The sequence below is a fragment of the Mandrillus leucophaeus genome, unplaced genomic scaffold, assembly GCF_000951045.1.
Source record: "Mandrillus leucophaeus isolate KB7577 unplaced genomic scaffold, Mleu.le_1.0 Scaffold241, whole genome shotgun sequence".
Taxonomy (NCBI): Eukaryota; Metazoa; Chordata; class Mammalia; order Primates; family Cercopithecidae; genus Mandrillus; species Mandrillus leucophaeus.
The window spans coordinates 3,153,570-3,166,472 of NW_012102488.1; the positions used below are offsets into that span (position 1 = coordinate 3,153,570).

Below are 12,903 nucleotides of genomic sequence, written 5' to 3' on the forward strand. Positions count from 1 at the left end.
AAAAAAGTAGGGCATGATGGCAGGGCACCTGCAGTTCAAGCTACTCAGGAAACTGAGATGGGAGAATCGCTTGAGCCAGGAGGCAGAAGTTGCAGTGAGCCAAGATTGAGCCACTGTACTCCAGCCTGGGCGACAGAGCAGGACCCTGTCTCAAAAAAATAATTAAAAATAAAGTAAAAATAAAAATATAACCTCAGTTAACCAATACCAACTGGAGATCATCTGGCCCCATGCCCTTTTTCAGCCTACATCCTAATCTACTCTATTGGCATCAAGTGTTTTCATGGTCCAGCCTGCTGGCGGCCTGGTGGCTAGCTACTGGGTACCACATACTACATGCTTGATCATCCCATTTTACAGATGAGAAAACATGCTCCGAGAGGTGAGGTAACATACCCTAGGACACATAACTGGTCTTAACACAGGCCACTGACTCCAGAGTGTAATTTCTTAACCCCTACCCTATGCCTTGCCCCACGAGGAATCCGTAAATGTTTGTTGAATGAATGAATGATCAATATAATAAGAGCCATATCCTTACCTCTTTGGCTTCATTTTGTGCTTTCATATTTTCAGCAATATACTTGACACTTTGGATGGCTTCTTTGATTTCTGGTGACAAAGCAGAGAGGGACAGCACAGCATCAACAGATTCAGAACTAGAGCTTCTTGTGAGGTTAGCACTGAAATTGGAGATTTTTATCCTGCGGTGGTGGCAGTAACCACACATCCTGTCCTGGCAGGGGTAGCCCTCCTTGCAGCCTTTGGACTCTGCACGGCTGAAGCAATTCAGATTTGAGAGCTCGGCACCAGAGAGGGGCCTTGGCTTCTGAGCGTTGCCCTCGTTGCTTGTTGGCCTGGTCATGAACATGACCCTGGGGAGCAGGTTCAAGAATACGGTCTTCACCCATGAGGGCATTGTGTGTGTAGTCGGGGTTCTGTAGTGCACGTTGAGCACGAAGACAGTGATGACGATGGACAGGGTTACGAAAATCATGGTGAACAGGAGGTACTCTCCAATCAGGGGGATGACTAGCGAGGTGGAAGGGATGGTCTCAGTGATCACCAGGAGAAACACTGTCAGGGAAAGGAGGACGGAAATGCACAGGGTCACCTTCTCACCGCAGTCGGAGGGCAGGTAGAAGACGAGCACAGTGAGGAAGGAGATGAGCAGGCAGGGGATGATGAGGTTGATGGTGTAGAACAAGGGCAGGCGCCGGATGTACAGCGAGTATGTGATGTCGGGGTAGATCTCCTCGCAGCAGTTGTACTTGATGTCATGTTTGTAGCCCGGGGCTTTGATGATGGCCCACTCGCCGCTCTCCCAGTAGTCCTTGAGGTTCATGGAGGAGCCGATCAGGACCAGATCGATTTTTGCCTTGTCGTAGGACCAGGAACCGAACTTCATGGTGCAGTTTTGGTAATCAAACGGGAAGTAGGTAACGTCAATTTTGCAGGAGCTCTTAAAGATGGCAGGAGGCATCCAAGTCACCTCCCCAGTGTACTTGAGTAAGGCTTTGGTCTTGTCATCCACCTGGAAATCCCCAACAGCACTGCAAAGACAGATGGGGGGCACAGTAACACATGGTCATTAACACTGGGTCATACAGTGGTCATCTCGACCAGCTTCTCACAGTAATGATTTGGAAGGCAGCGGAAGATGAGAGCTGAAAGTGCCATAAAGTCACCCGATTCCCAGCCCCATTTACCAACGGGGATACTGAGGCCCAAGATCCCTCCTCAACAACAATCTGAGATGTTGAACACCCCTCAGGGCATGCCACCAGTTCATCCCACAACACAGGTCCCAAACTGATAGACTCCCAAATGCCTGGATTGTTCCCCCTTTAATTAAAGAAATGGGAGGAAGGTCATCCTCCTGGAGCCAGGTGCTGAAGCAGCCTTTGGGATTATTTGCCACCCAGGGTCCCGGAGGCTTGGCCCTCTCATTCAGTCTGCACTGGGAGCTGGAAGGGGCCGCAGAGACCACACAGGGGAGTCTACCCCCATTAAACAGAACCTTATCAGATGGGTTTATTTCCAAACCCTATCTCTGGATCCTGATTCGACCATTCCCTGTACCCTCCCCACCCCCATTCTTCCCAGTACTCTTTTATAATAATCATGTTTTTGCTTCCTTGTCTTTTTCAGCATAACAGATTTATTCACTTTCTGTGTCTCTATCTGTCCCCATTTTCTCCCCATGTTTCTTCTCCCTTCCTTTTCACTATGTACATCCTGACTTCATTTTCACACAGAAATATGTTTTTCTTTTCTTTTGTTTTTGAGCAGGCTAGCATGCAGTAGCTCACTACAATCTCTGTCTCCCAGGGTTCAAGTGAGTCTCCTGCCTCAGCCTCCTGAGTAGCTGGAATTACAGGCATGTGCCACAACACCTGGCTACTTTTTGTATTTTTAGTAGGGATGGAGTTTTGCCATGTTGGCTGGGCTGGTCTCAAACTCCTGACCTCAAGTGATCCACCCACCTCGGCCTCCCAAAGTGCTGAGAATACAGGCTTCAGCCACTGCCTGGCCTTAGAAATGTACATTTTTCTAGGAATAGTCTTGTTGGTTTGTTTGACAGAAAATCAGCTGATGATCCCTGTTGAGTCTTGCATTGGGCATTCCATCCATGATGGCCAGATGGTCCATCTGAGAGCAAGGCCGGTTGCTTCCACAATGGCCCTGCCCAGGAAGGTTCTTAAAAATTCCTCAGATCAGCCCTGTTAAGTTTCTTAGCCTTGTGAAGGCATTTACATCCTTCAAAGGGAGCAACCGCCACACTCCTTTGCCTTGTAAACAAAGAGCTGAAAAACCTAAACATCTAGCGGTATCTTTGTGCTGCTGTAATTGGATGAGAACCTGTGAAAACAGAAGGGGAATGTTCTGGTGCGTGTCCTTCTTCCTTGCTAGTTTCTCCTGGGTCTCGGCTGAGGAGGATAATCATTACCCATGAAGGTTAAATGCCAAAGCCACTACCTGTCTTTCCTCTGGTTGGCTGGTTTGCCCCCAAAGGTGCCCTGCTGAGTTTATACATTCTTTGCCCCCCTTCACTCCCACCATGCCCTTAATTCCCTACAAGAGTATTCCTGCCTCTGGCTGCAGCAAAAAGGGAGAGGTAGGAGGGTGGGGGTGGAGGTGAATATCCACACAGTCTCCAAGTGGACTCAGCCCATGTTCAGCACTGAGGGGCCCTGGAGAGGGCTGGGCTAAGCAGAAGGTTGAAAAGACCCTTGGGAAGGAGAGGCCTCCTGAACCAATTCCTCGCAGAATCCTGGATCAACAAAATGTCAGAGCAGCAAGGGAGCTTCAGAGCCCAAGGTCTGGACCAGGGGTTGGCAAGCTGCGGTCCTATTTCTGTAAATAAAATCGGGGGGGAACAGTGCCACTGCCTTTTGTGGTCTGTTATCTGTGGCTACTTTTGAGTTCCAAGGGCAGAGATGAATAGCTGTGACCGTGACTGTACGTACGACCCACAACGCCTAAAATATTTATCCTCTGGCCCTTTAGAGAAAACATTCGCTAGCCCCTGCTCTAGTCCAAAGGCTTCATTTTGCTGACGAGAAAACTGAGGGTCAAAGGACAGGAATGATTTGCCGGAGACCCCGGAGAGTTTATGGCAGAGGTTAGCTGAGCTGGGCTGATGGCTCATTTCTGGGGATCCTGGTCACTGCTGCTGCTGCCCACGGCACCCCTGGGGTGTGTCTGCCCAGATCAGAAGGACTGTGTGCTGCCTGGGGCAGTGTCAACAGTTATATTTCTGCTAGGAGGAGACACAACATGCAGACCCAGCTGGAGACTGGGGTCTGGCACAGCACCAGCCTCATAAAGGGCACTCAGTAAATATTTGTTCACCTAATGAATGACCAAAAAATAAAGGAAAGCTGGGCGCGGTGGCTCACGCCTGTGATCCTAATACTTTGGGAGGCTGAGGTGGGCGGATCACCTGAGGTCAGGAGTTTTGAGACCAGCCTGGTCAACATGATGAAACCCCGTCTTTACTGAAAATACGAAAATTAGCTGGGTGTGGTGGCGCACACCTGTAATTCCAGCTACTAGAGAGGCTGAGGTAGGAGAATTGCTTGAACCCAGGAGGTGGAAGTTGCAGTGAGCTGAGATGGCACCACTGCAGTCCAGCCTGGATGACAGAGTGAGATTCTGTCTCAATCAATCAATCAATCAATCAATCAATAAATAAACATCACACCCAGAGATGGCTGGCAGCAAGGGACAGCAGAGGTGGGAGGGGTCTGAGCAATGTACTGCCAAACCATGTGAGGCAATTAAAAAAGAAAAGGTAGTATGGGTGCAAATGATCAGCCAAGGTAGCACTATCATACAGACATTTTAGAACAGAAGTGGGGTGGGGTGGTGAGGGCTATGAGAACGATCATGATGGCATGGGTTTTTAAAATCTCTCTAAATTTCTTCAGAAAAATAGGGCAACTAGGATGACAGAAAAATAACAAACCTTCTGATCACATCGTCAACAAAGTTAGGTTACGCAGCACCTCAGGATATGAGAGTGTGGGGTCAGACCACCACCACCAGCAGGACCTGTGGGACCCCCATGCGATTAGCTGCTGGGTAGAGGCAGCCAGGGGAAAAGAAAGATGGGTTCTCATGTCCTACGATCCTAAAAGTGCCAGACACAGAAATCTCCAAGAAGTGGCTGCCCCTCAAAAGACGAGGACGCCACTCTGCGCTGAATCCTCGGCAAGAGGAACAATGGGGCAGAGAGGGCTCCACAGGTTCCGATTTGTGGGCAAGAACAACAACAAAAACCCCACGGGAACCCACTTGGGGTCTGCAGAGGTCAGTCGGCTGGTGTGGGCTCCTGAGGATGTCAGAAATGCCTCCCCAAACCTCCCTGCCAGAAGGACAGAGAACCACTCAGAGAAAAAGCAGCTTTATGGTAGGATCCAAACTCAATGGGGTAAAAAGTGGGGTTGAGAAGAGAAAGAAGGTTCAGAAACTGAAGTCAGCATCCAGAGACAGCAGCTCATGGAGGTGCCATGACTGTGGCATGTGGTATGGTGTCATGACATGTCATGGCTGTGGTGTCATGACTGTGGAGACTGTGGAGGTGTCCATGCAGAGAGACAAGTGTTACCTCAAGGTAACTACCTGTCTTCTCCTATTCCCTCCAGCAACTTGCCCTAAAAGTACAGCAAGGCCATCTATTTAAACAAGAGCAACAGAGCCTTATGAAAACATACTGTAAGAAAAACACAAACTGGGTGCAGCAGCTCATGCCTATAATCCCAGCACTTTGGGAGGATGAGGCAGGTGGATCACCTGAGGTCAGCAGTTTGAGACCAGCCTGGCCAACATGGTGAAACCCCGTCTCTACCGAAAATACAAAAAAAAAAAATTTTAGCTGGGCGTGGTGGCAGGCGCCTGTAGTCCCAGCTACTTGGGAGGCTGAGGCAGAAGAATTGCTTGAATCCGGGAGGCAGAATTTGCAGTGAGCCAAGATCATGCCATTACACTCTGGCCTAGGTGACAAGAGCAAAAAAACGATGTCTCAAAAAAAGAAAAAAAAAAGAAAGAAAGAAAGGAAAATACAAAAACAAGTAACTGAATTAACACACACGCAGATTAACGGCAACTACAAAAACAGAGTCACCAACCAGATGAAGCTGATGATAATCTGATATTACAAATTAAGTGAAAAGAAACTAAGAAATTTTTAGAAACTGTGAAACAACAACAGAAATCAGAAAAGACAAGGGATAATTTGGTTAAACAGAATGTATAAAGAATTAGTAGAATTTAGGAAAGAATTAGGAAAAAGAAAAAAATCATTCTAGAAATAAAACCAGAAGAGGCCGGGCGCAGTGGCTCATGCCTGTAATCCCAGCACTTTGGGAGGATGAGGCAGGTGGATCACCTGAGGTCAGCAGTTTGAGACCAGCCTGGCCAACATGGTGAAACCCCGTCTCTACCGAAAATACAAAAATTAGCCAGATGTGGTGGCAGGCGTCTCTAGTCCCAGCTACTTGGGAGGCTGACACAGGGGAATGGTGTGAACCTGGGAGGTGGAGCTTGCAGTGAGCCGAGATCGTGCCCCTGCACTCCAGCCTGGGTGACAGAGCTCGACTCTGTCTCAAAAAAAATAAATAAGTAAAACCAGATGAAACATAAGAACAAGCAGGCCAGGCATGGTGGCTCACACCTGTAACCCTAGCACTCTGGGAGGCTGAGGTGGGCGGATCACTTGAAGTCAGGAGTTTGAGACCAGCCTGGCCAACATCGTGAAACCCTGTCTCTACTAAAAATACAAAAAATTAGCTGGGCATGGTGGCACACACCTGTAATCCCAGCTACTCAGGAGGCTGAGGCAGGAGAACAGCTAGAACCCAGGAGGCAGAGATTACAGCGAGCCGAGGCACTCCAGCCTGGCCAACACAGCGAGACTCTGTCTCAAAAAAAAAAAAAAAAAAAAAAAAAAAGATTTTCATGGAAGGTAAAAAGGAGCCAATGATTTTACACCCAGCCAAGTTACCTAAAAGTATTCTCTAAAAAGGTTACAATGAATTATGAACTTGCCAGAACACAGAGTTACAGTGTCCATGAACACTTGGAGGATTCTATCAGGGAATGAACTTTAGAAAACAAAATATCATAGGAGAAATTTTGGTATATGAAAACACATGTTCCTACTGTGTTAAAAAATGAAGAGAAATCCTTAACAGAGGGTCAATCCTGAGCAATTGAAATTCTAACTAGGAGAAGAGAGAGAAAATGAGTTGGATGATTTTTTCTAAATGTTATTTTCAGCTTCAGATTTCAAGGAAATTCCTTATGATATTTGCTCCTCTCCACATCCAATTTGAAACATTTTGCTACGCTTCTCATTATTGCTAAAATCATACATCCTATAGTACTCCAGCTGTTCCCTCAAGATTGCCAGCAAGAAAATGGTTATAAAACCCAAAACATAAAGATTAAACTTTCTGCTCATTTTCTTAATTCTAGCTTAGCAAAAATTCTCTACACCCTGCCCAGTTCCCTTAAGAGCATTTGAACTATGTGATTCCTATGACAACTCACAGTGAACAACAAAAAAAAACTGCAAGCCTGTTAAGTTTATACTGTGTCCCAGTTCTTTGATGACCAGTTTACAAATACACATTACATAGAAGAAACATTTATAAGTGCTATGTTTCCTTGGGAAAATAGTAAATAAAACATGGACTGTCTTCGGAGTGAGTCAAGACCCCCTTTTGTTTTTGCCAGAGTCCAGAAAGTGTGATTCAGTATAAAACTTAGCTTCTCTAGTTCTGACACTAACTGTAAAATCAACACCACTACTAAGAAAACATTATTTTGTACTAATGCGGCATAAAAACCTAGACATATTTTTAGCGTTAAAATCAGAATAGACTAATTCTATATCAAGTGTTTTGCTGAAAATTGTTTAAATGTAAATGTAAAATGTTTAAATGTTAAAACATTTTAACTCCAAAGCACAGGTACAAAAATGATATTCTTCAATACCTACAGAACTAACGAGCATACTGTAAAATATCAACTAAAATTTATGTCAGTCCAATGAAAGAGCTTAAATGTGAAAAGTATTAGTTTTGAGTGGACTTAGAGAAAAGAGAGGGGTTTTGGAGGTGCCATGATGAGCAGGACCAGTCTGGCAGAGGAAGAACCTTTACAAGAGAGAAAGAGGAGAGGCCTCCCAAAATTGGCGGGAAGATGCGCATTCTGGATCCAGAGGAGACTGGAAGTAGCCCATTGTGAAGGACCGGCTCAAGAGCAGCTTCTTTGGAAGGCAGGAGCCAGGGAAGTCTTTTTAGACTTCTCAACTATGATCTGGATGTAGCCACCCAGACGGGCTGGGAGCACGGGGCCCAGAAAGCTCATGCTACTCTGTACATGGGAACCTCACTTCACATACTTGGGGGAGCATCAATCCTTTCTCCAAGGCCCAGACCTTTTCCCAGTGGGAGGAGTTCTGAAGGGTACACCGTGTAGCAGGGTAGCTGTCTGACGGCAGGTTTGCTGCTGAGAGAGTAGAGTAGAGGTTTGGGGACACAGGCAGAGACAGGCTGGGGTGTCCAGCTCAGCCCCTGATCACAGCATCGGCCTCCTGCATCCACTGCCCACAGCGGCCCGAAAGCTACAGTGGATGGCTGAGACCACCCCAGGCCCGGCTGTGCCACACATCCACTCTGGGCCTCAGTCCTTATCTGTGAAATGTCAGGGATGGGCCAGATCAGGGATCCCCAAAACAAGCTGGTCACACGAGTCCCTGGAACAGCTTTGTGAAAACACCCATTCCTAGGCCTACTCAGTGTTTCTGTGGGGCAGGACCTGGGGACAGGTATAGAGATTTTTTTGATAACGTAATACATATTAACTTTAGAAAAGACAGTGAAGAACAAAGAAGAAAATATTTTGAATGCAGGCACCTGTATTTTTTTTTTGTTTGTTTTGAGATGGAGTCTCACTGTCACCCAGGCTGGAGTGTAGTGGTGCGATCTTAGCTCACTGCAGCCTCCACACCTCCCAGGTTCAAGTGATTCTCCTGCTTCAGCCTCTGGAATAACTGGGATTACAGGCACACGCCACCATGCCTGGCTTTTTTTTTTTTTGTATTTTTAGTAGAGATGGGGTTTTGATACGTTGGCCAGGCTGGTCTCGAACTCCTGGCCTCCAACAATCTGCCTGCCTCAGCCTCCTAAAGTGCTGGGATTATAGGCATGAGCCACCATGGCTGGCCAAGACCTGTATTTTTAAAAAGCTCATCGGGGCTGGGTACGGTGGCTCATGCCTGTAATCCCAGCACTTTGGGAGGCCAAGGCAGACAGATTGCTTGAGGTCAGGAGTTTAAGACACCAGCCTGGCCAACATGGCAAAAATCCATCTCTACTAAAAAATACAAAAATTAGCCAGGCGGGGCCCACCCAGCTATGATCTCCAACACTCTCATTCTCTCTCAAAGAAAAAGTGAGGAGGGACCATTTACTCCATTCCTGTCTGCTTGCACGTGAGCTGCTAACAGATGCTACATTCCAGGTGCCCCCGGCATCTGAGCCTTCCCCCTCCACACACAGGTTTGTCCTTGGCCCATGGATCTTTCCATCCTTATGTCCCACAGTCCAGCCAATGAGGTCACCTTGGCTGCCCATGACATACTCTCCTGCCTCCCCAGGCCCTCGTCTGTTCCATGTCCTGAGATCCTGCACAATCTTCGGGACTCAATTCAAATGCCAATTCTTCCCCGAAGCTTTCCTCCACCCACCCATGCCTGTTTTGAAGCCATTCAGCAAACTGTTGCTATCCACGGCTTTCCAACATCTCTGGTCCCTGGTATACAGCAGTTGCTGAATATGTACCTGTGGAATAAACAAATGAATGAAGCCCTCTTGGAAAAGGCCAAGTTTTAAGCACAGTGGGCCAAAAACCCAGAGCCCAGGCTGACAGCCCTGAGAGGGCATGGGCCCCCCAGCACCTTACTTGTTATACAGCACAATGTCTGGCTTCCAGATCTTCTGTGCAGGGACACGCATGAACTCTGTCCCACCATAGTCAGAGGGGTTCCACTTCAGCTTGTAGTCATTCCAGATCTCGGGGAAGGAAGCAGGGAGGGAGAAGGAGACAGTAAAAGAATCAGCCTGGTTTTACTTCTCTTGGCACCACCCATCTTGGTGAGTCCTCACCCCTGCTGCATGTGACGGAGCCACATCCATGCCATGATCACATAGTCCAACTTCTCCTGTGGGTGCAGTGGGGAGAGAGCACAGGGCTGGATCTGCAGGCCGCCTCCTGGCACTAGGGAAGCCACTGCCCACATAACCGTGAGCAAGCCCAGCCCCTCATCAACCAAACAGGGTCTACCGGTGCTTTCTCTGGTCACTTCTAGTGCCAGGCGGACCCTCCTGGACTTCTTGCACCAAGTCCAGGTCCATGTGCCTGCTGTTTACAGCCCCTGAATGGTTCTCCAGGGGTGTTTTCCAATACAGACTCCCTTTCATCCCAAGGTTAAGCAAGGCTGGCCTCTGAAAGGTTCTGGGGGAAGAAGCCATGACCCCCGCAGGGCCCAGGAAGTGTCTGGGAGGTCTGAGTCCTGAGCACCAGAGGAGACAGGGGTGAGGCTGCGGCCACAGAGGGAACATGTGCATCAAGTACTGGGTGGGGCACTGTGCCCATCTGGCTTTCCAGCCTCCTGGGGATGAAGGCTGTGTGTGCTGAGTGCTCAGCTGGCAAGGCTGGCAGAAGGGTCACCAGCAGGCCAATGGGCCATTATGTCTCCTGGCAAGTCTGGACAAAGCCTCCCTGGGGAGGACATGTGGAAGCCAATTTCTTGGCCTCAATGTGAACAGAAAAATCTACTCCCATGCTACCAACAACAGCAGCATCTGATTCTGATTTAAGAATGAGTTTCTGGGCTAGGTGCAGTGGCTCATGCCTGTAACCCCAGCACTTTGGGAGGCCGAGGTGGGTGGATTGCTTGAGCTCAGGCATTTGAGACCAGCCTGGGCAACATGGTGAAACCCTGTCTCTATAAAAAATACAAAAATTAGCCGGACGTGGTGGTGCATGCCTGTGGTCCCAGCTACTTGGGAGGCTGAGGCAGGAGAATTGCTTGAACCCTGCCGATGGAGATTGCAGTGAGCTGAGATTGCACCACAGCACTCCAGCCTGGGTGACACAGTGAGATCCCATCTGGAAAAAAAAATTGAGTTTTTAGCAAGGAGAGAAGGAGGTGTCTCAGGCACCACCCTACGGTTTGGGGGCAGGGCTTCAATCTCAGGTTCACACTGTTCTGTTGTTTGAACATGGAAAATGTCTTTCACCAGGCTGCAACCTGTCCAACTGGGACTTGAGGGGTTGGGCCCTACAGTCCTTCCAGGAGGACTGTTGGGCAGTGCATGTGACCTCAAGCCTTAGAAGAGATAGATCTGCCAGTCAGTCCAATCTGGGTAGTAAATGAAGTCTGGTCGTTGGGCCCTTCTTGGTTTACCTGAAGCAAATAAAGCAGTCACCACCAGGGGGCAGCAGTGCCTAGGGTCTGGTCACTTACTTGCTTGAGCCACAGGTTGGTCTCCATGATCTGGTTTACTTCATCCTAGAAAGAGGGATTAAAGTAGACAGGAGAATTACATAAACAAGGCTCACTCTGGGAAAGGCTCCTTCAGAAGCTCCGGTCCCCATAGCCACGGCTCGTGGCTCCAGCACTCACCACCTTCACCAGCTGAGACATGGACACCTCGAAATGGATGATGACTGGGTCGGACACGTTGGCCACAGGCCGGATGATCTCATTGTAATCTTCAAACAGCCGCTCAAATAGACGGTGCTCGGCCTCTGAGGCCCTGGCCACTGGGGGAAGCAGCCCTGTCAGTCCCGGGGAAATCATTACTTAACCTCCCCCACCCAGCCCACCAGAAACATCACCCATCTACAGCGTCCCCTCCACCTGTGGAGGGATTCTGTGGAACCCTAGACTTTCAGGCTAGTCTTATCCAGTGGGTTACAAAATGGAAAACTGAGGCCCAAGAGAGGCAGGATTCTACCAGGCCACACACATTCAGTGAGAAGCACAGTGGTTGCAAGCCTGGGTTCTGGAGTTGGACAGATCTGGTGCAAATCCTGACAAATCACTTGTGAGCTGTGTGAGCTTAGGCAAGTGGCTTAACCTCTCTGAACCTCAGTGTCTTTACCAGTCAAAATAAGGATTATAAACGTATCCACCTCAGAAGGTTGTTGTGAAGGAAGTGCACAGCTTGGTGCTGTGCTAAGAGCTCAAGAACTATTCACAATCCTTTCCTGGGTTGTTACTGCAAGGCAGGGGTGGGGTGCAAGTGCTGTCTGCCTAGATACAGCCACTTGCTGCTTCCACTATGGAGAGATGGCCAGTCCACCCCCAGGGGCAGGGCCACCCACGGTCACCCAGGCCCAGGTCTTCTGCCTCCCAGCCTCTGGGAGAACGCAACCCAGGTCTGGGCCTCTCCTGCATTGCACCCTGTAGGGGTTTGGCCACCAACCCTCTTAGAAGCCAGGGCACTATGTGGCTCCCGTGATCTCGTGTGACCCCCAGCTCTTGTTGATGCTGTCTTCACATCCTGATCAAAGACTCTGACCTCTTTGCAACCCTTAGGCACCCCTCTTTGTTCCTAAGCCACACCCCAGTACAGGTGAGGCATACGGGGGTCAGCTGTCTTCTGATATCCACGTACAGATCCGGGGGCAGCTTGGGGAGGCGGGAGGGGAATCCTCTGGGAAGTTGAATCCAACTTCGTCAGGTCTTGAAATGGGATTTTTCCAGTTCCCCCCTCCCCTTCCCCAGAATGAAAGGAGGGTCCCAGGCAGGAGGTCGGTTGAGAGTGTATGGCCGTTCTGAATAGTAGAGGCCTCGGCACCGAGGGCAGAAAGCGCTCTGAGCGCACAACCGCACAACAGACCGCCCGCCCGGGCCCGCCGGGAATTCCCTGCAGCCCTGCCGGGTCCCCGACCCTCGCTATCCACCAGCCCTCCCAGGCACCCAAGAGCCTCCCAGCGGCGGGCCAGGGCCGGCTTCCCCCAGCAGGCTCCTCTGGAGAGCGGGAGGAAGACGGGAGGCACTCTCCCGGTGGAAGGTCCCACAGCGAGGCCGCCAGGAGCGCTAGGGGCTAGGACCGGAGGAGAGGCTGGCGCGCCGGCTCCAGCCCCAGTCCCGAAGCGACTCTCCTTTCCACCAGGTGGCCTTGGCCGAGTCTTTAGCCACCTCTGGATACAGTTTCCCTATCTATCCGTCAAATGAGGAGGTGGGCGGGGTGCAGACGGTGGAGCGGGTGGCTTGGGCGTGCCAGTTTGGGAGCCAGCGCGCGGGGCAGGGCGACGGGCAGCGCTGGGACGCGAATCCCCAACTCCTGCGCCCAAGACGAAGGACCCAGTCTCGACCTC

General features: G+C 49.7%; 1 protein-coding gene across 2 annotated transcripts in view; it reads right to left on the reverse strand.

The window, feature by feature from the left end:
* Nucleotides 1-12,897, reverse strand: part of CHRNA3 (cholinergic receptor, nicotinic, alpha 3 (neuronal)) — a 37,377-nt gene extending 24,480 nt beyond the window's left edge. The window contains exons 1-4 of one of the 2 annotated variants that reach the window (XM_011982718.1): nucleotides 11,201-12,897; nucleotides 11,042-11,086; nucleotides 9,475-9,584; nucleotides 542-1,553 (exon numbers count right to left, since the gene is read on the reverse strand). In XM_011982718.1, the coding sequence (XP_011838108.1) occupies nucleotides 542-1,553; nucleotides 9,475-9,584; nucleotides 11,042-11,086; nucleotides 11,201-11,377 (1,344 nt within the window). In that variant the 5' untranslated portion in view covers nucleotides 11,378-12,897. The remainder of the gene's footprint in view (nucleotides 1-541; nucleotides 1,554-9,474; nucleotides 9,585-11,041; nucleotides 11,087-11,200) is intronic. The other variant, XM_011982719.1, reaches the window with a different exon arrangement.
* Between the last annotated feature and the right edge of the window lie 6 nt (nucleotides 12,898-12,903).